The following is a 26,069-nucleotide window of genomic DNA, read 5'->3' as shown; positions in this document are numbered from 1 at the left end:
GGTGGGGAGCGGGGGAGTCTGTGATGTGGGGGTGGCCAGAGAGTCTGTGAGCAGGAAGGGAGGGATCAGCCCTAACCCTGAGCAGGGGATCTGGGCTGTGATGTGCTGGGAGGATCAGTACTGGGCTCTCACGTCCTCTGGGCAGAGCATCCCCTTGTCCCCGAGCCAGGCACCCTGCAGGATCCGGGTGTATCTGGACTATGAACGGGGGCAGGTGGCGTTTTTCGATGCTGGTACCGGGGACCCGATCGTCACTTTCCCGCCGGCCTCTTTCGCCGGGGAGAGAATCCGCCCGTTCTTCCTCTGTGCTGTTGGGAGTGTGCGGCTCCTCTAGCCCCCACCCTCCTTATCTCTATGGCCTGGAGGACTCAGCCTCCCCCCTTGCACAGACAGGGCTTTAGGGGGGTGACACTCTACTCGTAGCTCTATGGCTGTGGAGGTCTGTGGGAGGCTCTAGGCTGGCTCTCTATGCTCCTGGGAGACCAACTCGGGGGGTCTCCCACTGAGGAAGGAGGGAGCCCCCCTGTGGGAGAGACCCCTCAACTGGGGGGGGGAACAGGGGGGCAGGCATGGCTGAAGGGGCTGGGGGTGGGGCTGGAGGGGACAGACCATAAGAACATAAGAACATAAGAACATAAGAAAGGCCGTACCGGGTCAGACCAGAGGTCCATCTAGCCCAGTATCTGTCTACCGACAGTGGCCAATGCCAGGTGCCCCTGAGGGAGTGAACCTAACAGGCAATGATCAAGTGATCTCTCTCCTGCCATCCATCTCCATCCTCTGACGAACAGAGGCTAGGGACACCATTCTTACCCATCCTGGCTAATAGCCATTTATGGACTTAGCCACCATGAATTTATCCAGTCCCCTTTTAAACATTGTTATAGTCCTAGCCTTCACAACCTCCTCAGGTAAGGAGTTCCACAAGTTGACTGTGCGCTGCGTGAAGAAGAACTTCCTTTTATTTGTTTTAAACCTGCTGCCTATTAATTTCATTTGGTGACCCCTAGTTCTTGTATTATGGGAATAAGTAAATAACTTTTCCTTATCCACTTTCTCAACATCACTCATGATTTTATATACCTCTATCATGTCCCCCCTTAGTCTTCTCTTTTCCAAACTGAAGAGTCCTAGCCTCTTTAATCTTTCCTCATATGGGACCCTCTCTAAACCCCTAATCATTTTAGTTGCTCTTTTCTGAACCTTTTCTAGTGCTAGAATATCTTTTTTGAGGTGAGGAGACCACATCTGTACACAGTATTCGAGATGTGGGCGTACCATGGATTTATATAAGGGCAATAATATATTCTCAGTCTTATTTTCTATCCCCTTTTTAATGATTCCTAACATCCTGTTTGCTTTTTTGACCGCCTCTGCACACTGCGTGGACATCTTCAGAGAACTATCCACTATAACTCCAAGATCTTTTTCCTGACTCGTTGTAGCTAAATTAGCCCCCATCATGTTGTATGTATAGTTGGGGTTATTTTTTCCAATGTGCATTACTTTACATTTATCCACATTAAATTTCATTTGCCATTTTGTTGCCCAATCACTTAGTTTTGTGAGATCTTTTTGAAGTTCTTCACAATTTGCTTTTGTCTTAACTATCTTGAGCAGTTTAGTATCATCTGCAAACTTTGCCACCTCACTGTTTACCCCTTTCTCCAGATCATTTATGAATAAATTGAATAGGATTGGTCCTAGGACTGACCCTTGGGGAACGCCACTAGTTACCCCTCTCCATTCTGAGAATTTACCATTAATTCCTACCCTTTGTTCCCTGTCCTTTAACCAGTTCTCAATCCATGAAAGGACCTTTTCTTTTATCCCATGACAGCTTAATTTACGTAAGAGCCTTTGGTGAGGGACCTTGTCAAAGGCTTTCTGGAAATCTAAGTACACTATGTCCACCGGATCCCCCTTGTCCACATGTTTGTTGACCCCTTCAAAGAACTCTAATAGATTAGTAAGACACGATTTCCCTTTACAGAAACCATGTTGACTATCGCTCAAGAGTTTATGTTTTTCTATGTGTCTGACAATTTTATTCTTTACTATTGTTTCAACTAATTTGCCCGGTACCGACGTTAGACTTACCGGTCTGTAATTGCCGGGATCACCCCTAGAGCCCTTTTTAAATATTGGCGTTACATTAGCTAACTTCCAGTAATTGGGTACCGAAGCCGATTTAAAGGACAGGTTACAAACCTTAGTTAATAGTTCAGCAACTTCACATTTGAGTTCTTTCAGAACTCTTGGGTGAATGCCATCTGGTCCCGGTGACTTGTTAATGTTGAGTTTATCAATTAATTCCAAAACCTCCTCTAGTGACACTTCAATCTGTGACAGTTCCTCAGATTTGTCACCTACAAAAGCCAGCTCAGGTTTGGGAATCTCCCTAACATCCTCAGCCGTGAAGACTGAAGCAAAGAATCCATTTAGTTTTTCCGCAATGACTTTATCATCTTTAAGCGCTCCTTTTGAATTTTGATCGTCAAGGGGCCCCACTGGTTGTTTAGCAGGCTTCCTGCTTCTGATGTACTTAAAAAACATTTTGTTATTACCTTTGGAGTTTTTGGCTAGCCGTTCTTCAAACTCCTCTTTGGCTTTTCTTATTACACTCTTGCACTTAAGTTGGCAGCGTTTGTGCTCCTTTCTATTTGCCTCACTAGGATTTGACTTCCACTTTTTAAAGGAAGTCTTTTTATCTCTCACTGCTTCTTTTACATGGTTGTTAAGCCATGGTGGCTCTTTTTTAGTTCTTTTACTGTTTTTCTTAATTTGGGGTATACATTGAAGTTGGGCCTCTATTATGGTGTCTTTAAAAAGGGCCCATGCAACTTGCAGGGATTTCACTTTAGTCACTGTACCTTTTAACTTTTGTCTAACTAACCCTCTCATTTTTGTATAGTTCCCCCTTTTGAAATTAAAGGCCACAGTGTTGGGCAGTTGAGATGTTCTTCCCACCACAGGGATGTTGAATGCTATTGTATTATGGTCACTATTTCCAAGCGGTCCTGCTACAGTTACCTCTTGGACCAGCTCCTGCGCTCCACTCAGGATTAAATCTAGAGTCGCCTCTCCCCTTGTGGGTTCCCGTACCAGCTGCTCCATGAAGCAGTCGTTTAAAGTATCGAGAAATTTTATCTCTGCATTTCGTCCTGAAGTGAATTGTTCCCAGTCAATATGGGGATAATTGAAATCCCCCACTATTATTGGGTTCTTAATTTTGATAGCCTCTCTAATTTCCCTTAGCATTTCATCATCATTATTACTGTCCTGGTCAGGTGGTCGATAATAGATCCCTACTGTTATATTTTTACAGGGAGTAATATTTTACTGTTATATTTTTACTAGAGCATGAAATTTCTATCCATAGAGACTCTATGGAACCTGTGGATTCGCTTAAGATTTTTACTTCATTTGAATCTACACTTTCTTTAACATATAGTGCCACTCCTCCCCCTGCACGCCCTGTTCTGTCCTTCCGATATATTTTGTACCCCGGAATGATTGTGTCCCATTGATTGCTCTCAGTCCACCAGGTTTCTGTGATGCCTATTATATCTATATCCTCCTTTATCACAAGGCACTCTAGTTCACCCATCTTATTATTTAGACTTCTGGCATTTGTGTACAAGCACTTTAAAAACTTGTCCCTGTTTATTAGCCTGCCTTTTTCTGATGTGCCAGATTCTTTTTTATGTGACTGTTTATCATCTGATCCGGCCCTCACATTATATTTCTCATTCCTCTGCTCCTGACTATAACCTGGAGATTCTCTATCATCAGACTCTCCCCTAAGAGAAGTCTGTGTCCGATCCACACGCTCCTCTGCAGCAGTCGGCTTTCCCCCATCTCCTAGTTTAAAAACTGCTCTACAACCTTTTTAATGTTTAGTGCCAGCAGTCTGGTTCCACTTTGGTTTAGGTGGAGCCCATCTCTCCTGTATAGGCTCCTCCCATCCCAGAAGTTTCCCCAGTTCCTAATGAACGTGAACCCCTCCTCTCTACACCATCGTCTCATCCACGCATTGAGACTCTGAAGCTCTGCCTGCCTACCTGGCCCTGCGCGTGGAACTGGGAGCATTTCTGAAAATGCCACCTTAGAGGTCCTGGATTTCAGTCTCTTCCCTAGCAGCCTAAATTTGGCTTCCAGGACATCTCTCCTACCCTTCCCTATGTCATTGGTACCTACATGTACCACGACCACCGGCTCCTCCCCAGCACTACACATAAGTCTATCTAGATGCCTCGAGAGATCCGCAACCTTCGCACCAGGCAGGCAAGTCACCATACGGTTCTCCCGGTCATCACAGACCCAGCTATCTACATTTCTAATAATCGAATCTCCCATTACTAACACCTGCCTTTTCCTAGAAACTGGAGTTCCCTCCCCCGGAGAGGCAACCTCAGTGCGAGAGGCAACCCCAGCACCATCTGGAAGGAGGGTCCCAACTATGGGAAGGTTTCCCTCTGCTCCCATTGACTGCTCTACTTCCCTGGGCCCTTCTTCCTCCTCAACAGCACAGGAGCTGTCTAAGCGGAGGTGGGACAATTCTACAGTGTCCCGGAAAGCCTCATCAACATACCTCTCTGCCTCTCTCAGCTCCTCCAGTTCCGCCACCCTGGCCTCCAAAGTCCGTACATGGTCTCTGAGGGCCAGGAGCTCCTTGCACCGACTGCACACATACGCCACCCGCCCACAGGGCAGGTAATCATACATGCGACAGTCAGTGCAATAAACAGGATAGCCCCCACTCTGCTGCTGGGCTTCTGCCTGCATTGTCTCCTAGTTAGTGAAAGGGTGGTTTACGGAAAGTAGTTTTAGAATGTAGTTTGGTATATAGGTTTTAGGATTTTAGGGGGGGGCCACGGGGAAGGGGTTAGGGCTGGCGAGGGGCTCCCACTCCCTTCCCAACTCCCTTGCGAAACTCCCTGTTAGCAGCCCCTGGTCGCTTGTGCGCGGCTTTATAAAGCACTGGCCTGAGTGAATGCCCCGCCCACTGATTAAGGCTCAGCCAATTACCAGAGGCTTCGAGCTTTCAAACCTGCCTCCAACTGCCAGCCAGAGCACACGGTCCCTCAAACAACCAAACAAACAAACAGACTGACAAACACAAGCTCAGCACACAGCAAGTAACCCCCAAACACAAACAAACACACACTACAGACAGTCACTTACCCCACAGATGCTGTATTAGCTCCTCCTTCACCTGGAGAACTCCCTTGCGAAACTCCCTGTAAAATATAGGGACCAGAGGGCAAACCAGGTGCCGGGCGGGAGAGGTTCCCAGGAGACCAGGGGCAGGTGTCTCAGGGGAAGCAGAGCTGGGCAGGGAGGACCCAGCTGCACAGGCAACGTCCTGCCCCTTGGCTTGGGGTGCACAGAGGCTGGGGACCCGTCGGGCCCCCCAGGGTTCCCCCAATCAGAGCCCAGGACTGGAGTCTCTGCTCCCCTCCAGCGGCTCTTCCAGCAGCGTTAGCAAGACACTGGGTGGGGGGTTCGGACTGACGAGCTCCTAAGCGCCCTCGGGGCCAGCGTTTGAGTCTCGCCAACTGTTGAGAATAGGCCATGTAGCAGGGTGCTGGTGCAGAGGCACCTAATTAGCCCCTGCTCAGCCAGCCCCAATCAGGAGAACTAGATTGGGGCTGGGGAAAGGCTGGTGCCTGGCCTCTGGATCTCGCTGCACCTGTGGGCCTGCTAATAGAAGAGCTATAAAGGCTGGCTGGCAGCAAGTGCAAGGGGGGGAATGGCCAGGGAAGGGGCAGTCTCCAGGCTGAAGGGAGACTCCCTGTAAAAGAGGAGATAGGAAGACCTGGGTGTTTGTAAATAGTATCGCTGGTGGTGGGAACTGTGTGTAAATAAAAGGCACGGGTGCTGCAGCAAGAAAAGCCTCACAGTGCTTTATTTAGTGCTGAGTCGGTGGGAGAAGCCGGGAGCCGAGGGCGGAGAGGCTGGAGCCACGCGTGTCACGTGCCGCTGCCCACGCCGCGGGTGGGAGCCAGGCCCGGTGTCCCCGCACGGGGGAGGGTCGCGCTCCGGGCGCCGCTCCCGGGCAGGGCCGAGCCAGACCCGCTGCACCGGATCTGCCCAGCCCGGGGGGGCGGGCGCCGGCCGGCGGGAGCCCAGCACCGGGGACGGGAGTCGCAGCGCGGGGTCAGGCCTGGCCCCGGGGACGTCCCCGTGTCACGGAGTGTGGGGGCGCCAGGCCCTGCACCCCCGGGCTCCCTGCCGATTCACCAGGACTCTCAGCCAGCCAGTAAAGCAGAAGGTTTATTTAGACGACAGGAATACAGTCCAACACAGGTCTTGCAGGCACAGATAACCGGATCTCCCTGCCTCCCCTCTGTTCTCCAGCCCACTCCCATCTGCTCAGCCCCCCTCCGGCCCCTCCTCTCTCCTCTGCCTCTTTCCCGGGCCAGGAGGTCACCTGACCCCTTTGTCTCCAACAGCGGGTGTCTATTGCAATCAGGAAGCTGGCAACTCCAGACAGCTACCGATTGGTCGCTAATCAGTTTGGAGTAGGAAAATCAACCGTTGCAATCGTGTTGATGCAAGTTTGCAGGGCCATTAATCGCATCCTGCTCGGACGAACCGGGACTCTGAGTAACGTGAATGACATTGTAGCTGGCTTTGCACAAATGGGTTTCCCTAACTGCAGAGGGGCGATAGATGGGACGCATATTCCACTTCTGGCACCAGCCCAACTAGCCTGAGTATGTTAATCAGAAGGGGTATTTCTCTATGGTTCTCCAGGCGCTTGTGGATCACCGTGGGTGTTTCATTGACATTAACGCAGGCTGGCCCGGAAAGGTTCATGACGCACACATCTTTCAGAACACTGGCCTTTTCAGGAAGCTGCAAGCTGGACTTTTTTCCCAGTCCAGAAGATCACCGTAGGGGAAGTCGAAATGCCCATTGTGATCCTTGGAGACCCTGCTTACCCTTTAATGCCGTGGCTCATGAAACCCTACATAGGGAGCCTTGACAGAAGCAAGGAGCAGTTCAACAACTGGCTGAGCAGGTGCAGAATGACTGTGGAGTGTGCTTTTGGCCGTTTAAAGGGCCGCTGGCGCTCTCTGTATGGGAAGCTGGACCTGGCCGATGACAACATCCCCACGGTTATATCTGCGTGCTGTACCCTCCATATCATTTGTGAAGGGAAGGGGGAAAGATTCACTCAGGCATGGAACTCGGAGATTCAACACCTGGAGGCTGAATTTGCACAGCCAGAGAGCAGGGCTATTAGAGGGGCCCAGCGCGGGACTGCCAAGATTAGGGATGCCTTGAGGGAGCAATTTGAGGCTGAAAGCCACCAGTGACGTTTGGTGCCCTGCACGGGAGTGAAGTGCAGTGGTTCCAATGTTAGTAGGAATCTGTGTTTGCTAAGCTGATTTGCAGTGCCTGTTGCTTTCCTGGGCTAAGGTATCTTTTACTTTATGCAATAATAATGTTTTCAAAGCCAAAAAATCCATTTATTGAAAAGAAACACAACTGCTTGGGAAACGGAAAGGGCAAGGGGGTGGGGAATGGCACAATCACACATTTGTGTATGTCCTATTCTCCTACTCGGCCTTCCTGTCTGGAGTGCTGTGCAATGAGTGCTGCACTTCAGGCTGGCTGTACTGCATGGTGATGGGGGGTGAGTGCAGTGGGTAAGGGTCGTAGTTTTCAGGGCTGGGTGGTGAAGCTACAGGTGTGGGAGGCAGCTGGTGGCGATAAGAACCAGGATGTTGGGGAAAGTGGGTTGGCGGTGACATGGGGGCACAAGGGAAAGTGTTGTGAGACAAGGGCTGCAGCGGGCGTGGTACTGCTCCGTCTGCATGGCTACGAGCGCCTGCATCGAGTCCGCTTGGTGCTCCAGGATGCTTTCTAACTCACAACACGGCCACACCGGCAAGGCACGTAGAGCGCTCTGACTCCGCGGCTAGAGCGCTCCTGGTTCTCCACCTCGGTGAGTGTAATAACGTTTGATGCGCCCCCGCTGGAGCGCCACAGAGCCAGTGTGGACGCCCTGGTCTGTTAATGCGCTCTGATCGGCCTCCAGAAGTGTCCCACAATCCCTGTTCTAGCCACTCTGGTCATCACTTTGAACTCTACTGCCCTGCCCTCGGGTGACCAACCATCAGACCCACCCTTTAAATTCTCTGGGAATTTTGAAAATCCCCTTCCTGTTTGCTCAGCCAGGCGTGGAGTGCTCTCAGGGAATCTTTCCAGGTGACCATGCCTCCACGTGCCAGGCGATCCTCAGTATGGAGCAATGGCGAGGTGTTGGACCTCCTCAGTGTTTAGGGGGAGGAAGCTGTACAGTCCCAGTTGAATGTTTCAAATAAATTAAAAAGTGGATTGAACATGGCACTCTATCATTCTGGATTTTTAATTTAATTGTTTAGATAATTCGTAGGAAGTTTTAAAATGTTGCAACATACAGTAATAATAAAATTACATCTGTTATTTGAATTAGAAATGGATCTGATTAGACTGAGAACACCAGAACGTTGGCAAAATTCCAGTCCCAATCAAACTAACATTGCAACTCTGATCTATTTCTAATTCACATCAGATCCTGTTTTGAAACTTAAAAAATAATTTCTAACTATGATGGCTGAAGGAAAGTATAATGGCATATTTTGAAAATAATTCTGCCAATCCTGTTGGCCTCTATAAAGTTTTTGGGGGCATGGAAAGAGGGATTTTATGACTGGCTCTTTTATTTAGAAAATGCTTGTATCTCTTCAAGAAGGAGTCCGGTGGCACCTTAAAGACTAACAGATTTATTTGGGCATAGGCTTTCATGGGTAAAAAACTCACTACTTCAGAAAGCTTATGCCCAAATAAATCGTTAGTCTTTAAGGTGCCACCGGACTCCTCGTTGTTTTTGTGGATACAGACTAACACGGCTACCCCTTGATACTTGTATCTCTTCAGTGACTTGATTTACTTAATCCTGTTTATGACAGCAGGGGACAATATTTGTTTAAAGTCTAATCTGTACAAATGTAGGAGTTCAATATAGTCATTAGTTTATATCTCTCTCTCCTATCTCCTTATATTTTCTCCTTTCCACAACTGAAGGATCCCAGGGTCCAGCAAACACATTCACAACAGTTCAGCAGGCTGCTGCAGGAAGGGCGGAGGCCAGCTTCAGTCGGGGATAGACACATTGCTGAGGAAAGTGAAAATGAAACTTACTTTCTTATTTCTCGTAGGTGCCATGGCCGCAAGAAGCCAGGTAAAACATCTTCAAGAGTCTGTTATCTGTTCCATTTGCCTGGCTTCTTTTAACGATCCGGTGATTCTCATCAAGTGTGGGCACAATTTCTGCCGATCCTGCATCACTCAGTACTGCACGGAGTCCGAAACCTCCCCCTGGTATCTCTGCCCTCAGTGCAGAGAAGCCTTCCGGGAAGGGGAGTTCCAGGCTAACCGGGAGCTGAGGAATGTCATTGAAATAGCCAAAAATATCCCAGAGCCAAGGGGGAAGAAAGTGTGTGAAAAACATGAAGAGCTTTTGAAACTCTTCTGTGAAGTGGATCAAACCCTGATCTGTCTGGTCTTCAGAGAGTCCCACAGCAACAAGGACCACTCCCTGCTTCCTGTTGAGGAAGCTGCTCTACATTACAAGGTAAGAATTAGTCATTTTTTTCATTTGGGATATATCCCAGCCCAGACATGCTGTAACAATCAGAACAGAGCCACCTGAGAAATATAAAACCAGCAACGTCATAAAACTAGCTTCAGAAAATTACACGGTAGAAAAGCAGAAGAGATTTTATACAGGAAGAATGTTGTTTTTAAGGCCTGCTCTACATACAGTTTTTGTACAGATCTGTGTTGGAGAGGGGTGGGATTTTTTTTTTTAAACAAAATAATTATATCAGCAAAGCCCCCGGGGTGTGTGTGTGTGGGGAGGGAAGGGGTCAGGAATTGGTTATGTGTAGGCGGAGGGGGGGGGAATTATTTCTCACGCCCACTTAGAAATGCCAAGGCCGGTGATATATCAAAACATGCCGTGGATGAGAATGTGGTTCTGTGAGACTGCTCAGAAAAGTCGCAGCGAGCATGAGTGGAGTGTGAACACCTGTGCAGTGAGGAAGTGAAGCCTCCGTCCAGCCCGTCCTTAGCTCAGTTTCCCTGTCCGGGAGGCCTAGATTCACAGTATTTACTTAGGTGCCTAAACCCCAGTTGGAGCCTCCACTGCAATTCACAAAACTCCTGCTGAGCCCTGTCGGTGCCTAAACTCCCTCGGCGTCTGTGTTTTCAGTAACTAGTTCCCTCAGCACCTGTGTTTCTGCTTCTGCCCATGCGCACTGCATCCCGATGCCCGTCTCCCACCTGAGCCCCAGGGAAGATCAGTGTTAGGCCACCTAACTCCTGTGTGGGGCCTGGCCTGGTAGGTGGCCTGAGACCCCTCAGATGAGTTCACACAGAAAGTTTCCCTCATCATTTTTAGCCCAGTGTTTAGAGCACTCACCTGGGACATGGGAGACCACAGGTTCAAGTCCCTCTTCTACCTGGTGAGGAGAAGGGATTGGAACAGGGACCTGCCACCTCTCTATGGGATAGTCTGAGGTGGGGCTCCCTCCATCTCTCCTGCTGAATCTGTTCCACTGAGGATAAATACTTAGGCCTTGGCTACATTTGCAAGTTAGAGCGCATTAAATCAGCCCCGGGTGCACTAACTCTCGACACGTCCACACTGGCAGGCACTTAGAGCACCTGGACTCTGTGGCTGGAGCACGCCTGGTAATCCACCTCCATGAGAAGCATAGAGCTTGCTGCGCCCCGGCTGGGTGTCAGTGTGGACGACATGTTGCATTACTGCGCTGTGATTGGCCTCCGGAAACATCCCGTAATCCCCTGAAGCCAAGTGGCCACTCTTGTAGGGTGACCAAACATCTGTATCTTCCCAGACATCTCCGTCTTTTTAGTCCTTAAATTGCCGTTGGGGGGAATTTTTAAATATCTAAAACTGTCTGGGAAAATACGGACGTATGGTAACCTTAGGTAACGTGAGGGGAAGGGAACCCCGAGTGACTGCAACTTGCAACTCCCAGGTTCAGGTCATTGGCCGTAGGGGTCAGCGCCACGAAGGTTTCCTGCCAAGCCAGCTGGACGGCGATGGTCAGGAACATTTCCTGGGAACCCCACGGTCCACAGCAGCCTCCCTCCTAGTCCTGCGGGCTGGGAACGGGTCAGGTCGGGTCAGGGGGGCTTTCTGCACGCTGCCGGCACCTGCAAGTCCCGCTCTGCGGCTCTGGCAGCTCCCATTGGTGCTTTTCCCTTTTCTCTGGGAACCACGGAGCTCGCGCTTATGGCAGTCACACACTCTGCCCCCAAACGCACAGTCTCTCCCCCCACATACACACAATGCACTCCCTGTCACACTCCACTCCCCCCCCCCATTTGAAAAGCACGCTGCAGCCACTTGCACTCTGGGATCGCTACCACAATGCACTGCTCTCTGTGGCGTTGCAAGAGCTGCAAATGTGGCCACGCACTGCGTTTGCAGCTGACAGTGTGAACACACGGCAGTGCTTTTCCTGCTGCTGTCTTGGAGAGCTGGTTTAACTCCCAGAGCTGTATAGTCATGTGGTTAGAGCACTCACCCATTTTATTATGTATTTAATATTCTTGAAAATGTAAATAAATGGGGAAAAAAACCCTCCAAAAACATCCGAAACTAAACCAGTTTTTCTTTTGTTAGGAACAAATTCAGAGACATTTGGAGAGTTTGAAAAAAGAGAGAGACGAGATTCTGTCGTATAAATCGAGTGGGGAAAATACAAGCCAGGAACTACTGGTAGGTGCCGTTCTTACTCAGAGGCAAAATGTGCACTGGGACGTTATTGATACTCTGCTTAGTCTAACGGAAGAAGAACAATGAGCAACATCTTCCCTTCCATGGAAGATTATTGCTTATTTATTCTCATTGTAAAGAAAAACTGTTCTGCTTTAATTGAGTGTAAACAGGAAAATGGAGCATTAAGGAAAGAGGTTTAATAATCCAAATATTTCCATTGATAATGTGAATTTAATTTCTTTAGCTAACAGTAGTTTCTCCTTTAGTCTTTCAGCTAGAGCTCGTCGAAATTTACCAACCACAAACATGTCCTGTAGCAAAATGGGATTTAGTAAATAAATAAAAATCAGTTTTTTGACAGGAAATTTCAGAATGAACAAAATGTTTATTTTCATTTCAAATTGAAGTTTTCATTTTGGTTTTAAAAAGCTGAAATTATTTCAAATGTTTTTTATCCCTTTTTTTCCCCCATTTCTTCCTTTTTGCCACTGATACAATAACATGAATAATTTCCAAGTTTTTTCTCCTAGTTTTTCCCTTTTCTTTTTGCCAATTTTTCTAAAATGGGAGAACTTTTGAAGAGTTCCAGAGAGAATGGAATAAAAGGAAACAATGGGGTGATGGTGGAAATGGACATTATTTTATTACATTTTAGAAAAAAGGGGAAACAGAAATGTGATTTTTTTTTCAATTTATTTCATGATATTTCACAAACAAATTAACAGTTGTCCCATTTTGAACACTGAAAAATGGAAACAACTTTGACATTTCAAAAATTTTTGCAAATTCCTCCCCCAGTTTTTGGCTTTACTTTCAACAGACAGAACTGTTGGCATATAAGCCTGTTTGTGAACCTGAGATAGAATTTTGGGTTTGACTTTTGATGCTCTGACATCCTTACTAATGTGTGTGAAGGACAAAGGACAAAGACACGGTGTGTGGCTTCTGCCTGGCTGGCTGGGTTTGTTAGTATAATGGGAACAGATAGTGTTACAGGGTAGGTGGGAGTGTAACATATGAGGACACACACTGGAAGGCTGCCTGGCTCCTCTCTCAAGCCAAGGTCAAGCACAACCTTACTCCTCATCCCTCCCGTGGGGAACAGAAGAAGTTAGATGAGGACCCCAGACTCCCGACCCTCCAAAACGGAACAGGACCATACGTTGTAAGGGGTGTGACTAGGGGTGCGCACTGCAGGTATATGTGGACCTGCTAAGAAGGAGGAATGGGGAACGGGGACACAGGCAAGGCTCTGCGGCGTCAGAGCCAGGAAGGGGAACCCGGGGTAAAGGCGCTGCTGGCGTGTGGAGCTCTGGATATGCTTGATTGGAACTAACCCCAGTATACGTCACATTTCCTGCACTTTGGACTTTTTGGTCTCCTGCTTTCTGTCTGCGAGACAAGAACCAGGGGAGGGTTAAGGGAAACCCTCGAACAATAACCACAACAGAATAGTGCGGGGAGTCTCTATAGAAATCTGCTGCCCCGGAGAAGGCTGGTCACTTAACACCTGACCAAACCCCACTGAAGTCATTGGAAAGACTCCTGTTGATTGTGGTGCTTTGGAACAGGCCCTAGCGATATCACTGCTGGACGTTGCCGTGAAGAAGATCTGGGTTCTAGATATGATGTAAGTTTCTTGCTTCTGGGGTACCGGGCGCTAGAGAGCTCCAGAAAGAGCACGACTTGGTGGGCTTCTGTCCAGTTCACATGCACATTTCTAAGTGCCCTGCAAACTCAGATCTGAACCTGTAAACAGGTGTCTTGCCAGACACCCAGTTTGTGCTCAGAATCCCTGTGTGGGTTAAAATTGGAGATTTATGATGTGACCAAATGTTTGTATGCTAAACTGTGCATTCAAAACTCATCAGAGCAATTGTTGGGGCTCTGATTTTGAAGCCAGTTTTAGAAACATGGCCCTATTCATTTAGGTGTATTTTGTGGGGAAAATCTCTTCCCCAGTTCAAGTCAAGCGCTTCCGAGTTGGGTTCTACTGTTTGCTCTGCAGAAGTAATCCTTGCCTGTCCCGTTCTGGATCCCACACCTGCTGTCCTTCCTGTTATTTGAAGGGTCTGGTTTTCTAGACACCACTGATATCAGAATATCCTAATAATGCAAGATAGATTCATATTCTAACCACCAGTTAGGGTTCTTCAGAATTCATTGGAAAATCATCTGTCTACTGAGCACAGAGTACGTTCTCCATAAAATATCAAGAGTTAAATTCTACAGGGTTGCAATGACATGCTCCCATGTGCGTACATGAGGCTTTACAAAGTGTCCCATAACTCACTCCGTGTTCCTGTCCTTGACCTGTGCTTTGTCTGTTTCTATCTCTTCATTTCAGAAACAGCTAAAAACTGAGAGGGAAAAGATTGTGTTAGAATTTCAGGAACTGCACCAGTTTCTGGAAGAACAAGAGCGACTCCTGCTGGCCCATCTGGAAGAGCTGAATAAGGAAATTGAAAAGAGGAGGGATGAGTATGTTGCCAAACTATCTGAGGAACTATCCTCTTTCAGTTCCCTGATCAGTGAGATGGAACAGAAGTGCCAGCTGCCAGCAAGTGAATTCCTGCAGGTGAGACAGTGTTAGAAACACCCCAGGGCAGGAAAGTCTCCTAAGCCTTCACTTTTGCAGTGTAGGAGTGTGTGACATTCCCCTGGTGTTATCTGGACTGGTGATCTGCTAGGTCACTCCGGTCCTCGACTCTGGGATCCAGCCTTACCCTGCTCCGCTGTGAGAACCCCCACCGCTGGGCTGTTCACACACTTCCAATGCCCTTACAAACTTAGATGCTTCTCACCACAGGCTGGCTGGTTGGTCTTCAGCCAGCCTCTCCCCTTTGATCAGCGCTTCAGTCGATTGGGGGTGATGTCTGTAAATGGAAGTGAAAGAGCCTGGCAAACATCTCTCTCTTTTATCATGTTCTTTCTTCCCTCTTGGCTTTTCCCCCTGCCCCTTCAGAATCAGATCACCATTGCCTCATCACAGTCCCAAACCGACCACGGGAAGGGGGGTGAGTCACTCCTAAGTCCAAAAGATCCTTTGTTGCTGCCTAGGCCAGTGTCCTTTGTTCCTGTGAGGCTGGGCCGGGCTTGTCCCATCCATGCCCTGATGAGGTGTGAACTGCCTCTCTGCTCCAGGAGAGTTTTGCCTGGGCTTGTTTTAAGCCATCAGGAGACATTTTCAGCCCCATAACTACATTCATGAAATTATATATTATTTTTCTTTAAGGGCTTGTGAAAATGCCCAGTAAAGTCAATGGAAATATACTTCTGGGGTACAACAGGCATAGGATCAAGTCCTAAATGAAAACATTTCTTAGTTTGAATTCTAGTGGGAGAAGGCTCCTCCAAAAATGGCAAACTCAGAATTCTGTTCTCCCTGTTTCATAATGCCAGAACAAAGGGACATTCAATAAAATCAGAAGGTGGCAAATTCAGAACTGATGCAATGATCGCTTTGTCACATATCATGTAATTAGACTGTGGAACTCCTTGCCACCGGATGTCTTTGAGACCAAGCATTTAGCAAAACTCAAAAAGTGATCAGATATTTATATGGATAACACAATATGCAGAGTGATATTAAACCTCATGCTTCATTGCTTCTGCCAGGCACTAACTGTTAGAGAGAAGGATGAGAATGTGGGAGGCAGATTCTCTGACACCTTCCTCTAAAGCATCTGGCACTGTCCACCTTTGGAGACTGAATACTGACCAGATGGACCTAAAGTCTGAGCCAGTCTGGCATTTTCTGTGTTCCAAACGCTAACTCCAAAAGATCAAAGATGGAACCAGTCTTTAATTATGGAAATAGCTAAGATTGAAGCTGAGTTTCAATATAAAGCCTAATTTTGCCACTCTTCCTACATACTGCGCAAAAGGAAAATATTGGCCTTAAAATTGACACATGAGGTCTGAGGCTGTGGTGATTTTCTCTGCCAGAACTGAAGTTAGACAGGGAAACTGTTTGTTACTTATGGTAGCCTGAGCGTGTAAGTAGGTGTTAGAATTCCAAAAGCCTTCTGATGATTTTATTTTTCAAAAAATGCCTCTTTCTAGCAAATAAGAAAGAAGGTGAGAAATAAAAAGTAGCATCCTGGATGTCTCTAGCTGATATCTAGGGTCTGATTCTCTGTTGCGACCAGTATCTGCTGTGGGCAGCATTCTTCACTCCTCAGGTGTCCTGCATTGATCCTGGGATGTAGGATGGTGATTGGCCCTGTGTTACTCTGTACCCCACACTTGTAGTGTGGCTGGTGGAACGGAGACTTCAGGGGACTGGGGATGGAGAATGAGTTTTTCATTGTGGGATGCTGTCCCAGGTTGCTGTATTCACCGCAGGTGCTGCCCCCTCCTGGCTGCTCTGGGGATTAGCTCTTCCAGGGCCAACCCCTCCCCTTGCGTCTCTCTCCGCGTTGTCTCTCTCTCACGCTGCAGCCTCATCTCTCCCCCCAGGAGCTGCAGCTTCCTCTGCGTGACTCAGCCCCCAGCCAGGTCACTGAATGGTTCCCCTGCTGGGGGGCAGAGTCTCGCTGGCCCCACTGCCCAGGCAATGCCGCTCCAGCCGGGGCTGGGTGGGGAACTCGAGCCGCCCACTGCTCCAGGGTCCAGCCCAGGGACCCTGCCACATGCAGGCAACGTCTGCTCCCTCCCTGGGCTGCTCCCCGCTCCCCTCCCACAGGCCTTCGTCTCCCCCCTGCTCTCTGACGGGGGTTAGACCAGGTGACCCTGGCAGCCCCCTCTGGCCCTGTGAGTCTAACACTCCCTCCCCCAGGGCCCGGCTCCCAGCAGGCTGTTCTCTGCCTGGGTCCCTCCTGCCCTTTCGAGTGCACAGGGGGGCTGCAGACTCCTCACTGCAGCCATTTCTGCTGCCACCTTCCTGGCTTTGCACTAGCCCAGCCCCCACCTGCTCAGCTGAGGTTCCTCCTCCAACCAGGGGTTACTGCTCTGGCCTGAACCCCCCATGTGTGGCCTGTCTCCCCAATTGCCTCGTTCTCTGCTTCCTTCACCCTTTCCGGGGGCTGATATGGTGTGAACACCCAGCACAGGTGTACTAACAGGAGTGTCAGTGTAAGACACAGGAGGACGTTGTTCCCCCCTTCTTGCCACGGGGAGACCTCAGCTGGAATCCTGTGTCCAGTTCTGGGCACTGCACTGTGAGAAGGATGTGGACAAATTGGGGAGAGTTCAGAGCAGAGCAACAGAAGTGGTCGGAGGTTTAGAATGGACGAGCTGTGAGGAAGGTTGAAATAAATGGGTGTGTTCAATCTAGAGAAGAGAAGACTGAGTCAGTGCCTGATAACAGTCTTCAGATCTGTCTGAGGCTGTTCTGCAGCGAGCGGTGACCAGTTGTTCTTCATGTCCCCTGAGGCCGAACAAGGAGGAAACGGTTTAATTTGCCACAAGGGAGATTTACATCAGTGCGACGGGGTCCCGGGGTGCAGCCTGGACTGTGGCACTGCTGAGCCCTCCAGATTCCCAACCTGGGCTGCCTCTCGCCCCATGATGCTGATGTCGAGCTACAAGCCTGACAGGCCCTGCGCTGACACAGACACCTGTGGGCAGGGACCCGCCCGGCCGTGTTACATGGCTCATCCCCCAGACATTGACGAACCAGCAATAGAAGGTGCCAGCCAGTTCCCCCCAGTTCCAGCCCTGCCCCCCAGAACTGCACCGACTCCCAGTGCTCCCGGCTCCCTGGGCAGTGCCGGTTCATTCAGTCGTTTGCTGTCCCTCAGTGCGGGGGGGACACACACTGGCCTTTGTAAGCTGAGAACCCCGGAGCTAGTGGACTGACCATCGTATGTATCCAAAGAACTAGATAAGAACATACATTATCTTTGAAATGGGATAGTGGGTCTCACTCCAGGTCCTGGTACGATGGGCATCTACATCACCCCAAGGATTGTCACTAATTATCTCCTTTCAGTGGGGTACGGGATATGTCAGGGGATCCTGCTTCCCACCCTCACAATATCAGCGGGGGAGCCGTGTTAGGCTGGATCTGTAAAAGCAGCAGAGAGTCCTCTGGCACCTTGTAGACTAACAGACATATTGGAGCAGGACAAAGTGGGGATTCACCCACGAAAGCTCATGCTCCAATACGTCTGTTAGTCTATCAGGTGCCACAGGACTCTTTGCTCCACTCACAATACAAGAACGAGGGGACGTTCAGTGCAGCTGAAAGGCAACTAGTGTAAAGCTGGGGCAGGGGGGAGCGGTGGAAGCTGATCTGTGAGGCTTCTGCTGGGTGCTGAGCACCCACTATTTTTGTTCCACGGGTGCTCCAGCCCCGGAGCCCCCACAGAGTCGGTGCTGATGTGTGTCAGGTCCTTAAACTTCACCCAGTTATTCCTGTGTTCAGCCCAATAATTTCTATTTGACTAAATCCTGACGTGTGTTGACTAAAGCACCTTCCAGAAAGCCAGTCAGTCCTGATTTACCGACATCAACAGACAGTAACACCTGAGGCTGCTTAGAAGTGGGGGGGCAGTGGTGCCCAAACCTCGGCCCCACCCCTGCTCTGCCTCTTCCCTGAAACCCTGCCCCCTGCTCACTCCTCTCCGCCCCCTCCCGCATCACACACCTTTCAGGCAGGTACCAAGGCAGAGAGCAGAGCTCGCCCACCTTTAAAAGTGATGGGGCCACGGCCCCCCTATTCTGGTGCCCTGTCAGGAGATAGAGAATCCACCACTTCCCTGGGCAGTTTCTGCCAATGGTTAATGCACCCGCACTGCTAACAATGTCTGTCTGATTCCCATGGGCATTTCTCTGGCTTCAGCTTCCAGCAACTGGTCCTTGTTCAGCCTTCGTTTGCTAAACTGAGGAGCCCTTTTGTGCCAAGTCTCTTCTCCCCATGACAGTTGTCCCGGAGTGAGGGGGAGTCAGGGCCCTGAACCCCCCACTTCCTGTGATTCCCCATGACTCTCACCCAGCCAGTAAAACAGAAGGTTTATTGGGCGACAGGAACAGAGCCCCAAACAGAGCTTGAAGGTACAACCAGGACCCCTCAGTCAAGTCCTTCTGTGGGGCTGGGAGCTTAGACCCCAGTCCTGGGGCTCCCTCCATTTCCTCAGCCTGCTCTAAACTGAACCCCGCTCCCGCCGTCTCTCCCAGCCTCCCCCCAGCTCCTCCTCCAGCCTGTCTGTTACAGCTCCATTTTGTTTCTTAAAGCTGTCCCCTTACTCCATTTTGTTCTTGTTCTCCTCTGTGGCCGCCCCTCCCTGGCTGTTAAGTTGTTTACCAGGGCCTCTGCCCTTCTCAAAGGGAGGGCCCCTTAAGTTGTTTAACAAAAGCCATTGCCCTTCTCAAAGGGATGGCCACTTATGCTAAGTGGGACCACTGCCCTGTTCAAAGGGTTAGTCCTGTTATCACCTTGTTAAAACCTGGGCTTGGTGTAGGGTAGGCTCTTTCCAGAGCTGCAAGACTATTGTGTTTTTAAGATCCTGGGCATGAGTCATACCTCTGGGCTCAGGACTAGTCCAAACATGTCTTGGTGGCTGCCTGCAGTTTTTTTTTTTCTCTGCCTTCTCTCCTACCTGTAAGAGGGGGAGCCAATCAGAGTTACTGGCGGGAAGCTGCCAGGGTTTGCCTTTATAAACAGACATTTTTTGAACAGACTTCAGAAAGGTTCTTGCATTGCTGCCTGGTCTGATCAACCAGGGGTTCTGGGGGTCCTTTCTCCGCTCTCGTTTTATTTTTGAGCGTACCCCTGTTTTTGACCCCCCCCCCAAAGAACGAATTGCTGCCTGAGAGATCTCCTGATTATCAAGACTGTACCGAGCCTTCTGATGTGCTTGCTGTTTCTGCCTCTGCTGCTACCTTGGGGGATGGTAAGAATCCCTCTGTGAAACTTTCTATACTTTTATTTTATTATTTTAGCTGCTGGCTCTGTCTCCCCAGCACACAGACTCAAGCTAAAACTTGGTCTGTGTCCTAAAACCTCTCTTACAAACCCTCCCCCCCCCATCCTGGCTGCTGGCTCTGTCTCCCCAGCACACAGACTCAAGCTAAACCTTGGTCTGTGTTTTAAAACCTCTCTCTTAAACCCCGTGACACTCTGCCACTGAAAATAAGTTTGTGCTGCTGCTAAGTTCTGCTCCTGTGGGCTTTGCCTTGGACTGTTTTCAGCTGTATCCACTGCTGCAGTCACCCCCCCCCCTTCTTTGGAGCTGTGTCCTGGACACACACCACTCAGCCCTCTTGAACTATCCTTAGCATAAGGTGCACCCATTAAGTTAAGTTTAGCATTATACTTTGTAAGTTAGGCTTAGAGAATTGTTGCATTGTGTTTTAATTTGTGTAGTCTTGGTTAAGTTAGATCATAGATAAGATTTTGATGTGTTCTGTATAATTGTAATTAAGTCTGTCTTCCCACTGCACCCCCCCAGCTTCTCTGTGTCCTTCTACCTTGTTACACTCTCCTTGCTGCTTAAACTTATAGCCTGCTTGTTCTCTGTGTCTTCCTAGCCTGCTTGTTCTCTGTGTGTCTGTGCTCCTACTGCCAAATCTCGATTGTATTGCTGAAGTCTAGCACAAAACCCCATTGGTTACTTTTTTCTCTCTGATACCCCTCACATTCTACATTTACACCACTGTGACACATTTTTACCTAAAATTGTTTGTTATTTAACACATTTTATCCATAACTGTTAGTTGGTTATATGCTGCTGTGACACACCTTTTTACATAGAAATCGCTAGCTACCTGTTACATTTATACCTCAGTGTTAACTGATTACCCACTGTATTGTATCCTACTGTGTTGTATGCCACTATTGAAACCCCCTTACTGTTCACCAAAAAGAAACCCCTCCCCAATTGTCTACCTTAACAACCCCATACCCCTCACTATTGAATTTTCCCTGTTTTTTGCATTTGCTTAATAAAGTTTATTTTGCACCCCACCCGTGTGGTAATTGCTCCCCAAGATCCCATATACCTGCTGGCAGGGACACAGCCCTTGGCCCGTTTCCCGGGCAGAAGGTGTCACCTGGCCCAACCCACCTCCTAGGCTCTCATGTTACGCGCCCAGGTATCTTCCCTCAAGGAAAGTCTCCCATCCCCAATGCAGACAGTCCTAGTAAAACTCCCCTGCAACATTCCCAGGTCTATACTCCCCAGTCCCTGCTGCGTCACATCGGTATTTGTACCCCACACTCAAGTGCCAGGGTTCTCTCAGGACAAGGCATTTTCACCAGCCCTCACATCAGATTTGTGGGTCTTCTCTGTGCTGTCTCCACTTTTTCAACGTCCATTTTAAAATGGGGACACCAGAACTGGATGCAGTTTTCCAGTATCGGTCTCACCAGAATGAAGGGGAAGCTTGTAGTGTCACAGCTGGGATTGGACCTGTTCCTGGGGCAACAGAGAATTTAACCTCCAGGGTCTGCTGAGCTACAGCCATTCACTAGAATAAAACACATGTTAGTAAAACACAAATATGAACTAACTCCACACCGAGTAACACTGGGTTGTTCTTCAGATGCGAGAGGGAGAAGTTTCAGAACCCAGTGGCCTTTTCTTCTGAACTGAAATGGAGAATCTGGGAATCTTCTCAAAGAAATGCATCTCTGGAGACCAGAATGAAGGAATTCACAGGTAATAACCAGTCACCTGGGGGATTTTCTCACCTATGTTACACTGATAACTGACAGAGCTGGGGAAATCTCTTGGGGACAATGATTGTGGATGGAGATAGTCAGCTAATCATTTGGAAGCTATGTATTCCCTACCCAGCTCTCAGTACAGCACGCACACACTGGGGTAGGGGGCTGCATTCGGACCCCCTGGGGGTTTCCTTTCCTAGCAGCTGTGAACATTAACGTGAGCTTGAGCTTCCTGCTGAATTCACTGTTTCTGGAGTATGTTTGTTTGGATTGTTTGTCTGCAAGGCCTCCAGTGTCACCACAGTCCCTCTCTTGCTTTAGAGCAGGGCTGGGGAACCTTTTTTCTATCACGGGCCATTGACCCACATTAAAAATCAGTCGCTGACCACTCACCCGCAGGGGGACCAAGAGGGGGTGTGGAGGCTCGGGGCTTCCCCCGCAGCAAGCCGAGCTGGCGTGCGTGGCTCCAGCCCCGTGGGGGGTGCGGAGGCAGTGGTAATGGAAGAATTTTTACAAGTGGGGGTGCTGAAAGCCAGTGGTCCCCAAACATTTTACCTGGCACCCCCTACCCCTGGCTGTGCCCCCTCTCCCCAGAGCAGGGACCAAGACTGGACCGTGGCCCTGGGAGGGGAGGGGGCAGGATGGGTGTCACGGAGTGTGGGGGCGCCAGGCCCTGCACCCCCGGGCTCCCTGCCGATTCACCAGGACTCTCAGCCAGCCAGTAAAGCAGAAGGTTTATTTAGACAACAAGAATACAGTCCAACACAGGTCTTGCAGGCACAGATAACCGGATCTCCCAGGTTAGGTCCATTTTGGGGGCCTCCCAGCCCCCCCCCTGGGATCAGAGCCCGGTCTCCCTTCCTCCCCTCTGTTCTCCAGCCCACTCCAATCTGCCCAGCCCCCCTCCGGCCCCTCCTCTCTGCTCTGCCTCTTTCCCGGGCCAGGAGGTCACCTGACCCCTTTGTCTCCAACAGCTTTAGATGCACCTTTGCAGGGGGGGGCCGGGCCATCAGTTGCTAGGAGACAGAATGTCAGGCATTTGCTGCTAGATACTTAGGAACTGTACCCAGCCCCCAGTGCGAACAGTCCCACTTTGTCACAATGGGGTAAGGGAGCTGAGGCTGGGACCACACCTGGGTACTGGGGCAGAGTCCTGGGTGCGGGGCCAGCAAATGGGACCCCCCCGCGTTCCTAGTTCCTGCAGCTCTTCGCAGAGGTAGGTTCCCCACCCCTGCTTTAGAGATTCTCCACCTTTTATCCTCCTGAGCTGGAGAGAATGAGACCTCCAGGGCTGCCAGGAAGGATGAGCCAGTTTTACTGAGTACTAATGATTGAATGCTAATCAGTGACACAGTGTCTGTGTGTTGGTCTGTCTGTGAATGATGTGTTGGTTTTAGAGGGTTTCTCTACACAGCAATTAAACACCTGTGACTGGCCCGTGTCCGCTGACTCCGGCTCAGGAGGTTCGGGGTCGGGCTGGAGCCTGGCTCTGCGACCCTCTCCCGTCACAGGGTCCCACAGCCCAGGCCTCTGCCCAAGCCCCAGCATCTACCCCGCAATGAAACAGCCCCAGTGCCCCAGCCCTGCGAGCCCAAGTCAGCTGTCATGTGCCAGCCATAGGTGTGTAATTGCTGGTAAAACATCTCTGGGTCTGTCATGTAACCTTAGGTTATGTCCTTAGTTTTTAATGTTTGGGGTTATTTTTAGTGACGTGTGTAACGTTTTGTATTGGTCTGAATTGCACTTAACCTCCTTCACTAGAACTTCAAAAAGTTCGTTTTCTTTTCATTTTGCTTTTGTGTTAGAACTTTAACAATGTGAATATATCCCTAAACATGACAACCTGACATTTCGTCTTTCACCCATTTCTTCCTCTAGACTCACTGTCATCTAGACAGCGGTTGGACAAAGGTAAATTTCTCCTGTCAAAGGGGGAGTGAAAACTTTCCTATGAATTATGGGGGCTCATTGGCAGCACCATAGTTCAGGTTTTGTGTCAATTTTGCATTTGAAAGGAGCTGAGCAACATATTCCTGGTGGCTGCCCAGATCTTTCCTAAAAACAGAACAGTTGATTCTTTTCTCTCTTAGAATTTAGAATTTGTAACTAGTGGTTGGGTTACCCAGATGGGCCGGGGTACGGGCGAGGGGGCGAGCAGTGTATCTCCGCAGAGATCTAAGAGTTTAAAAATGAGCCTTTTGGAAAGTCAAAGAGGAACATCTCACCTCGTTCTCAGAACTCTTTATGCACATACATGACATCCCCTGGCCATATTATTAGTATTAGCAAATGCACAAGTGGGCAGATGGGGGGTTAGAACTCCTGCAGCAGGAGCCAATATCCCCTTCTCCAGGACATGCGGGAGAGTGGGCAGCACTGACTGTCACATGCGTAACCCTGGGGAGGGTCCAGGGGAGTTCAAACATCAGGAGACAGAGCTAAAACCCACAACAGAATCCTTTAAAATGTCCTGATTGCTGGGCCCTGTGATCTGCTGGGAGCCGCCTGTGCTGCCAGGGTCTCTTATCACATCTGTGGGGAGAGGTGGGGGCAGGTGGGGAAAGGTTCCAGGGCCTGACTGTCAGGCCCTTTTGTGCTGCTCTGTCAGAGCAAAGGGGCCTTGATGTGCCTGGAAACAGACCCCAGAAAATAGCCCCGGTGCCAGGGAGCCCCCTCCTCCCCCCCCGCCCATGTGAAGTTGGCACAGAGGCTCCACAGCAACTCTGCCCCCAGCCGTTATTGTAGCAGTGTCTGGGGCCAGGCTGGGGGCCAGGGCCGGCCCTAGGGGGGTGTGGGGAGGAAGTGACGGATTAGTCTCTTCTGGGACCGACTGCGCCAGCCAATCGCACCAGCCCGCGGGGCCCCCCAAAGCGCAGGGCCCGGCGCGGTCGCCCCAATTCGCCCTCCCCAGGGGCGGCTCTGCTGGGGGCACAGACAGGAGGCATCACACTCTGGCTGCTCTCTGCTTCACAGCCCTGAGGCCCCTGGAGCGAGGGGCCAGGCAGACTGAAGGAAGGACAAAGGTGGCTTAAAACCAGCTCCCTCTGACCCCCCTCGTCTTCCCCCCCAGCACAAGGATGGAATCACTGAGACTCAGACTCTGGGTCTGGGGCCTGGCTCAGCCGAGCGGATCCTTTCACTCTGTCCCTGAACTGGCTCTGTCAGGGTGTGAATCCCCCCGGCCCATGGCTGAGATCTCAGCGCTGCTCCCCGTGCAGAGCTGGGTAAATCCGGGAGGGGGGAGGTTGCCTGGTTCACTCCCCAGCTGGGGCAGGTTCTGTCACTGACACGATCAGACCCTGCCCCAGGGCTGAGCTCTGCCCCTCACGCTCTGATTCTCTCTCTGCAGCGAACGTGACTCTGGATCCAGACACGGCCCATCCCCGACTCATCGTGTCTGCGGATCGGAGAAGTGTAAGATGGGGAGTCCCGCGGCAGGACCTGCCCGACAACCCTGAGAGCTTTGACACTGTGTCCTGTGTGCTGGGCTGTGAGGGATTCACCTCGGGCCGACACTACTGGGAGGTGGAGGTGGAGGTGGGGAGCGGGGGAGTCTGTGATGTGGGGGTGGCCAGAGAGTCTGTGAGCAGGAAGGGAGGGATCAGCCCAAACCCTGAGCAGGGGATCTGGGCTGTGATGTGCTGGGAGGATCAGTACTGGGCTCTCACGTCCTCCGGGCAGAGCATCCCCTTGTCCCCGAGCCAGGCACCCTGCAGGATCCGGGTGTATCTGGACTATGAACGGGGGCAGGTGGCGTTTTTCGATGCTGGTACCGGGGACCCGATCGTCACTTTCCCGCCGGCCTCTTTCGCCGGGGAGAGAATCCGCCCGTTCTTCCTCTGTGCTGTTGGGAGTGTGCGGCTCCTCTAGCCCTCCTTATCTCTATGGCCTGGAGGACTCAGCCTCCCCCCTTGCACAGACAGGGCTTTAGGGGGGTGACACTCTACTCGTAGCTCTATGGCTGTGGAGGTCTGTGGGAGGCTCTAGGCTGGCTCTCTATGCTCCTGGGAGACCAACTCCGGGGGTCTCCCACTGAGGAAGGAGGGAGCCCCCCTGTGGGAGAGACCCCTCAACTGGGGGGGGGAACAGGGGAGCAGGCATGGCTGAAGGGGCTGGGGGTTTGGCTGGAGGGGACAGACCAGAGGGCAAACCAGGTGCCCAGCGGGAGAGGTTCCCAGGAGACCAGGGGCAGGTGTCGCAGGGGAAGCAGAGCTGGGCAGGGAGGACCCAGCTGCACAGGCAACGTCCTGCCCCTTGGCTTGGGGTGCACAGAGGCTGGGGACCCGTCGGGCCCCCCAGGGTTCCCCCAATCAGAGCCCAGGACTGGAGTCTCTGCTCCTCTCCAGCGGCTCTTCCAGCAGCGTTAGCAAGACACTGGGTGGGGGGTTCGGACTGACGAGCTCCTAAGCGCCCTCGGGGCCAGCGTTTGAGTCTCGCCAACTGTTGAGAATAGGCCATGTAGCAGGGTGCTGGTGCAGAGGCACCTAATTAGCCCCTGCTCAGCCAGCCCCAATCAGGAGAACTAGATTGGGGCTGGGGAAAGGCTGGTGCCTGGCCTCTGGATCTCACTGCACCTGTGGGCCTGCTAATAGAAGAGCTATAAAGGCTGGCTGGCAGCAAGTGCAAGGGGGGGAATGGCCAGGGAAG

General features: G+C 50.6%; 1 protein-coding gene across 1 annotated transcript; it reads left to right on the top strand.

Moving 5' to 3' along the window:
• Positions 1 to 9,146: 9,146 nt before the first annotated feature.
• On the top strand, positions 9,147 to 25,293 carry LOC123357942 (tripartite motif-containing protein 10-like). Its single transcript, XM_045000814.1, has 7 exons — positions 9,147 to 9,631; positions 11,714 to 11,809; positions 14,157 to 14,387; positions 14,453 to 14,454; positions 21,278 to 21,414; positions 23,301 to 23,333; positions 24,772 to 25,293. Exons 1-7 carry the CDS (start codon positions 9,188 to 9,190, stop codon positions 25,290 to 25,292), a joined length of 1,464 nt encoding a protein of 487 aa, XP_044856749.1. The 5' UTR covers positions 9,147 to 9,187; the 3' UTR covers position 25,293.
• Positions 25,294 to 26,069: the final 776 nt, after the last annotated feature.

Source organism: Mauremys mutica, unplaced genomic scaffold, assembly GCF_020497125.1.
Source record: "Mauremys mutica isolate MM-2020 ecotype Southern unplaced genomic scaffold, ASM2049712v1 001259F_np12_obj, whole genome shotgun sequence".
NCBI lineage: Eukaryota > Metazoa > Chordata > Testudines > Geoemydidae > Mauremys > Mauremys mutica.
This window is presented reverse-complemented; position numbering and strand designations above follow the sequence as displayed.

Coding starts and splice junctions, on each gene's coding strand:
- LOC123357942 (XM_045000814.1), top strand. CDS start 9,188: ATGAAACTTACTTTCTTATTTCTCGTAGGTGCCATGGCCGCAAGAAGC. Junction 11,810..14,156: donor ATACAAGCCAGGAACTACTG/GTAGGTGCCGTT, acceptor TCTTCATTTCAG/AAACAGCTAAAAACTGAGAG. Junction 21,415..23,300: donor CAGAATGAAGGAATTCACAG/GTAATAACCAGT, acceptor TTCTTCCTCTAG/ACTCACTGTCATCTAGACAG.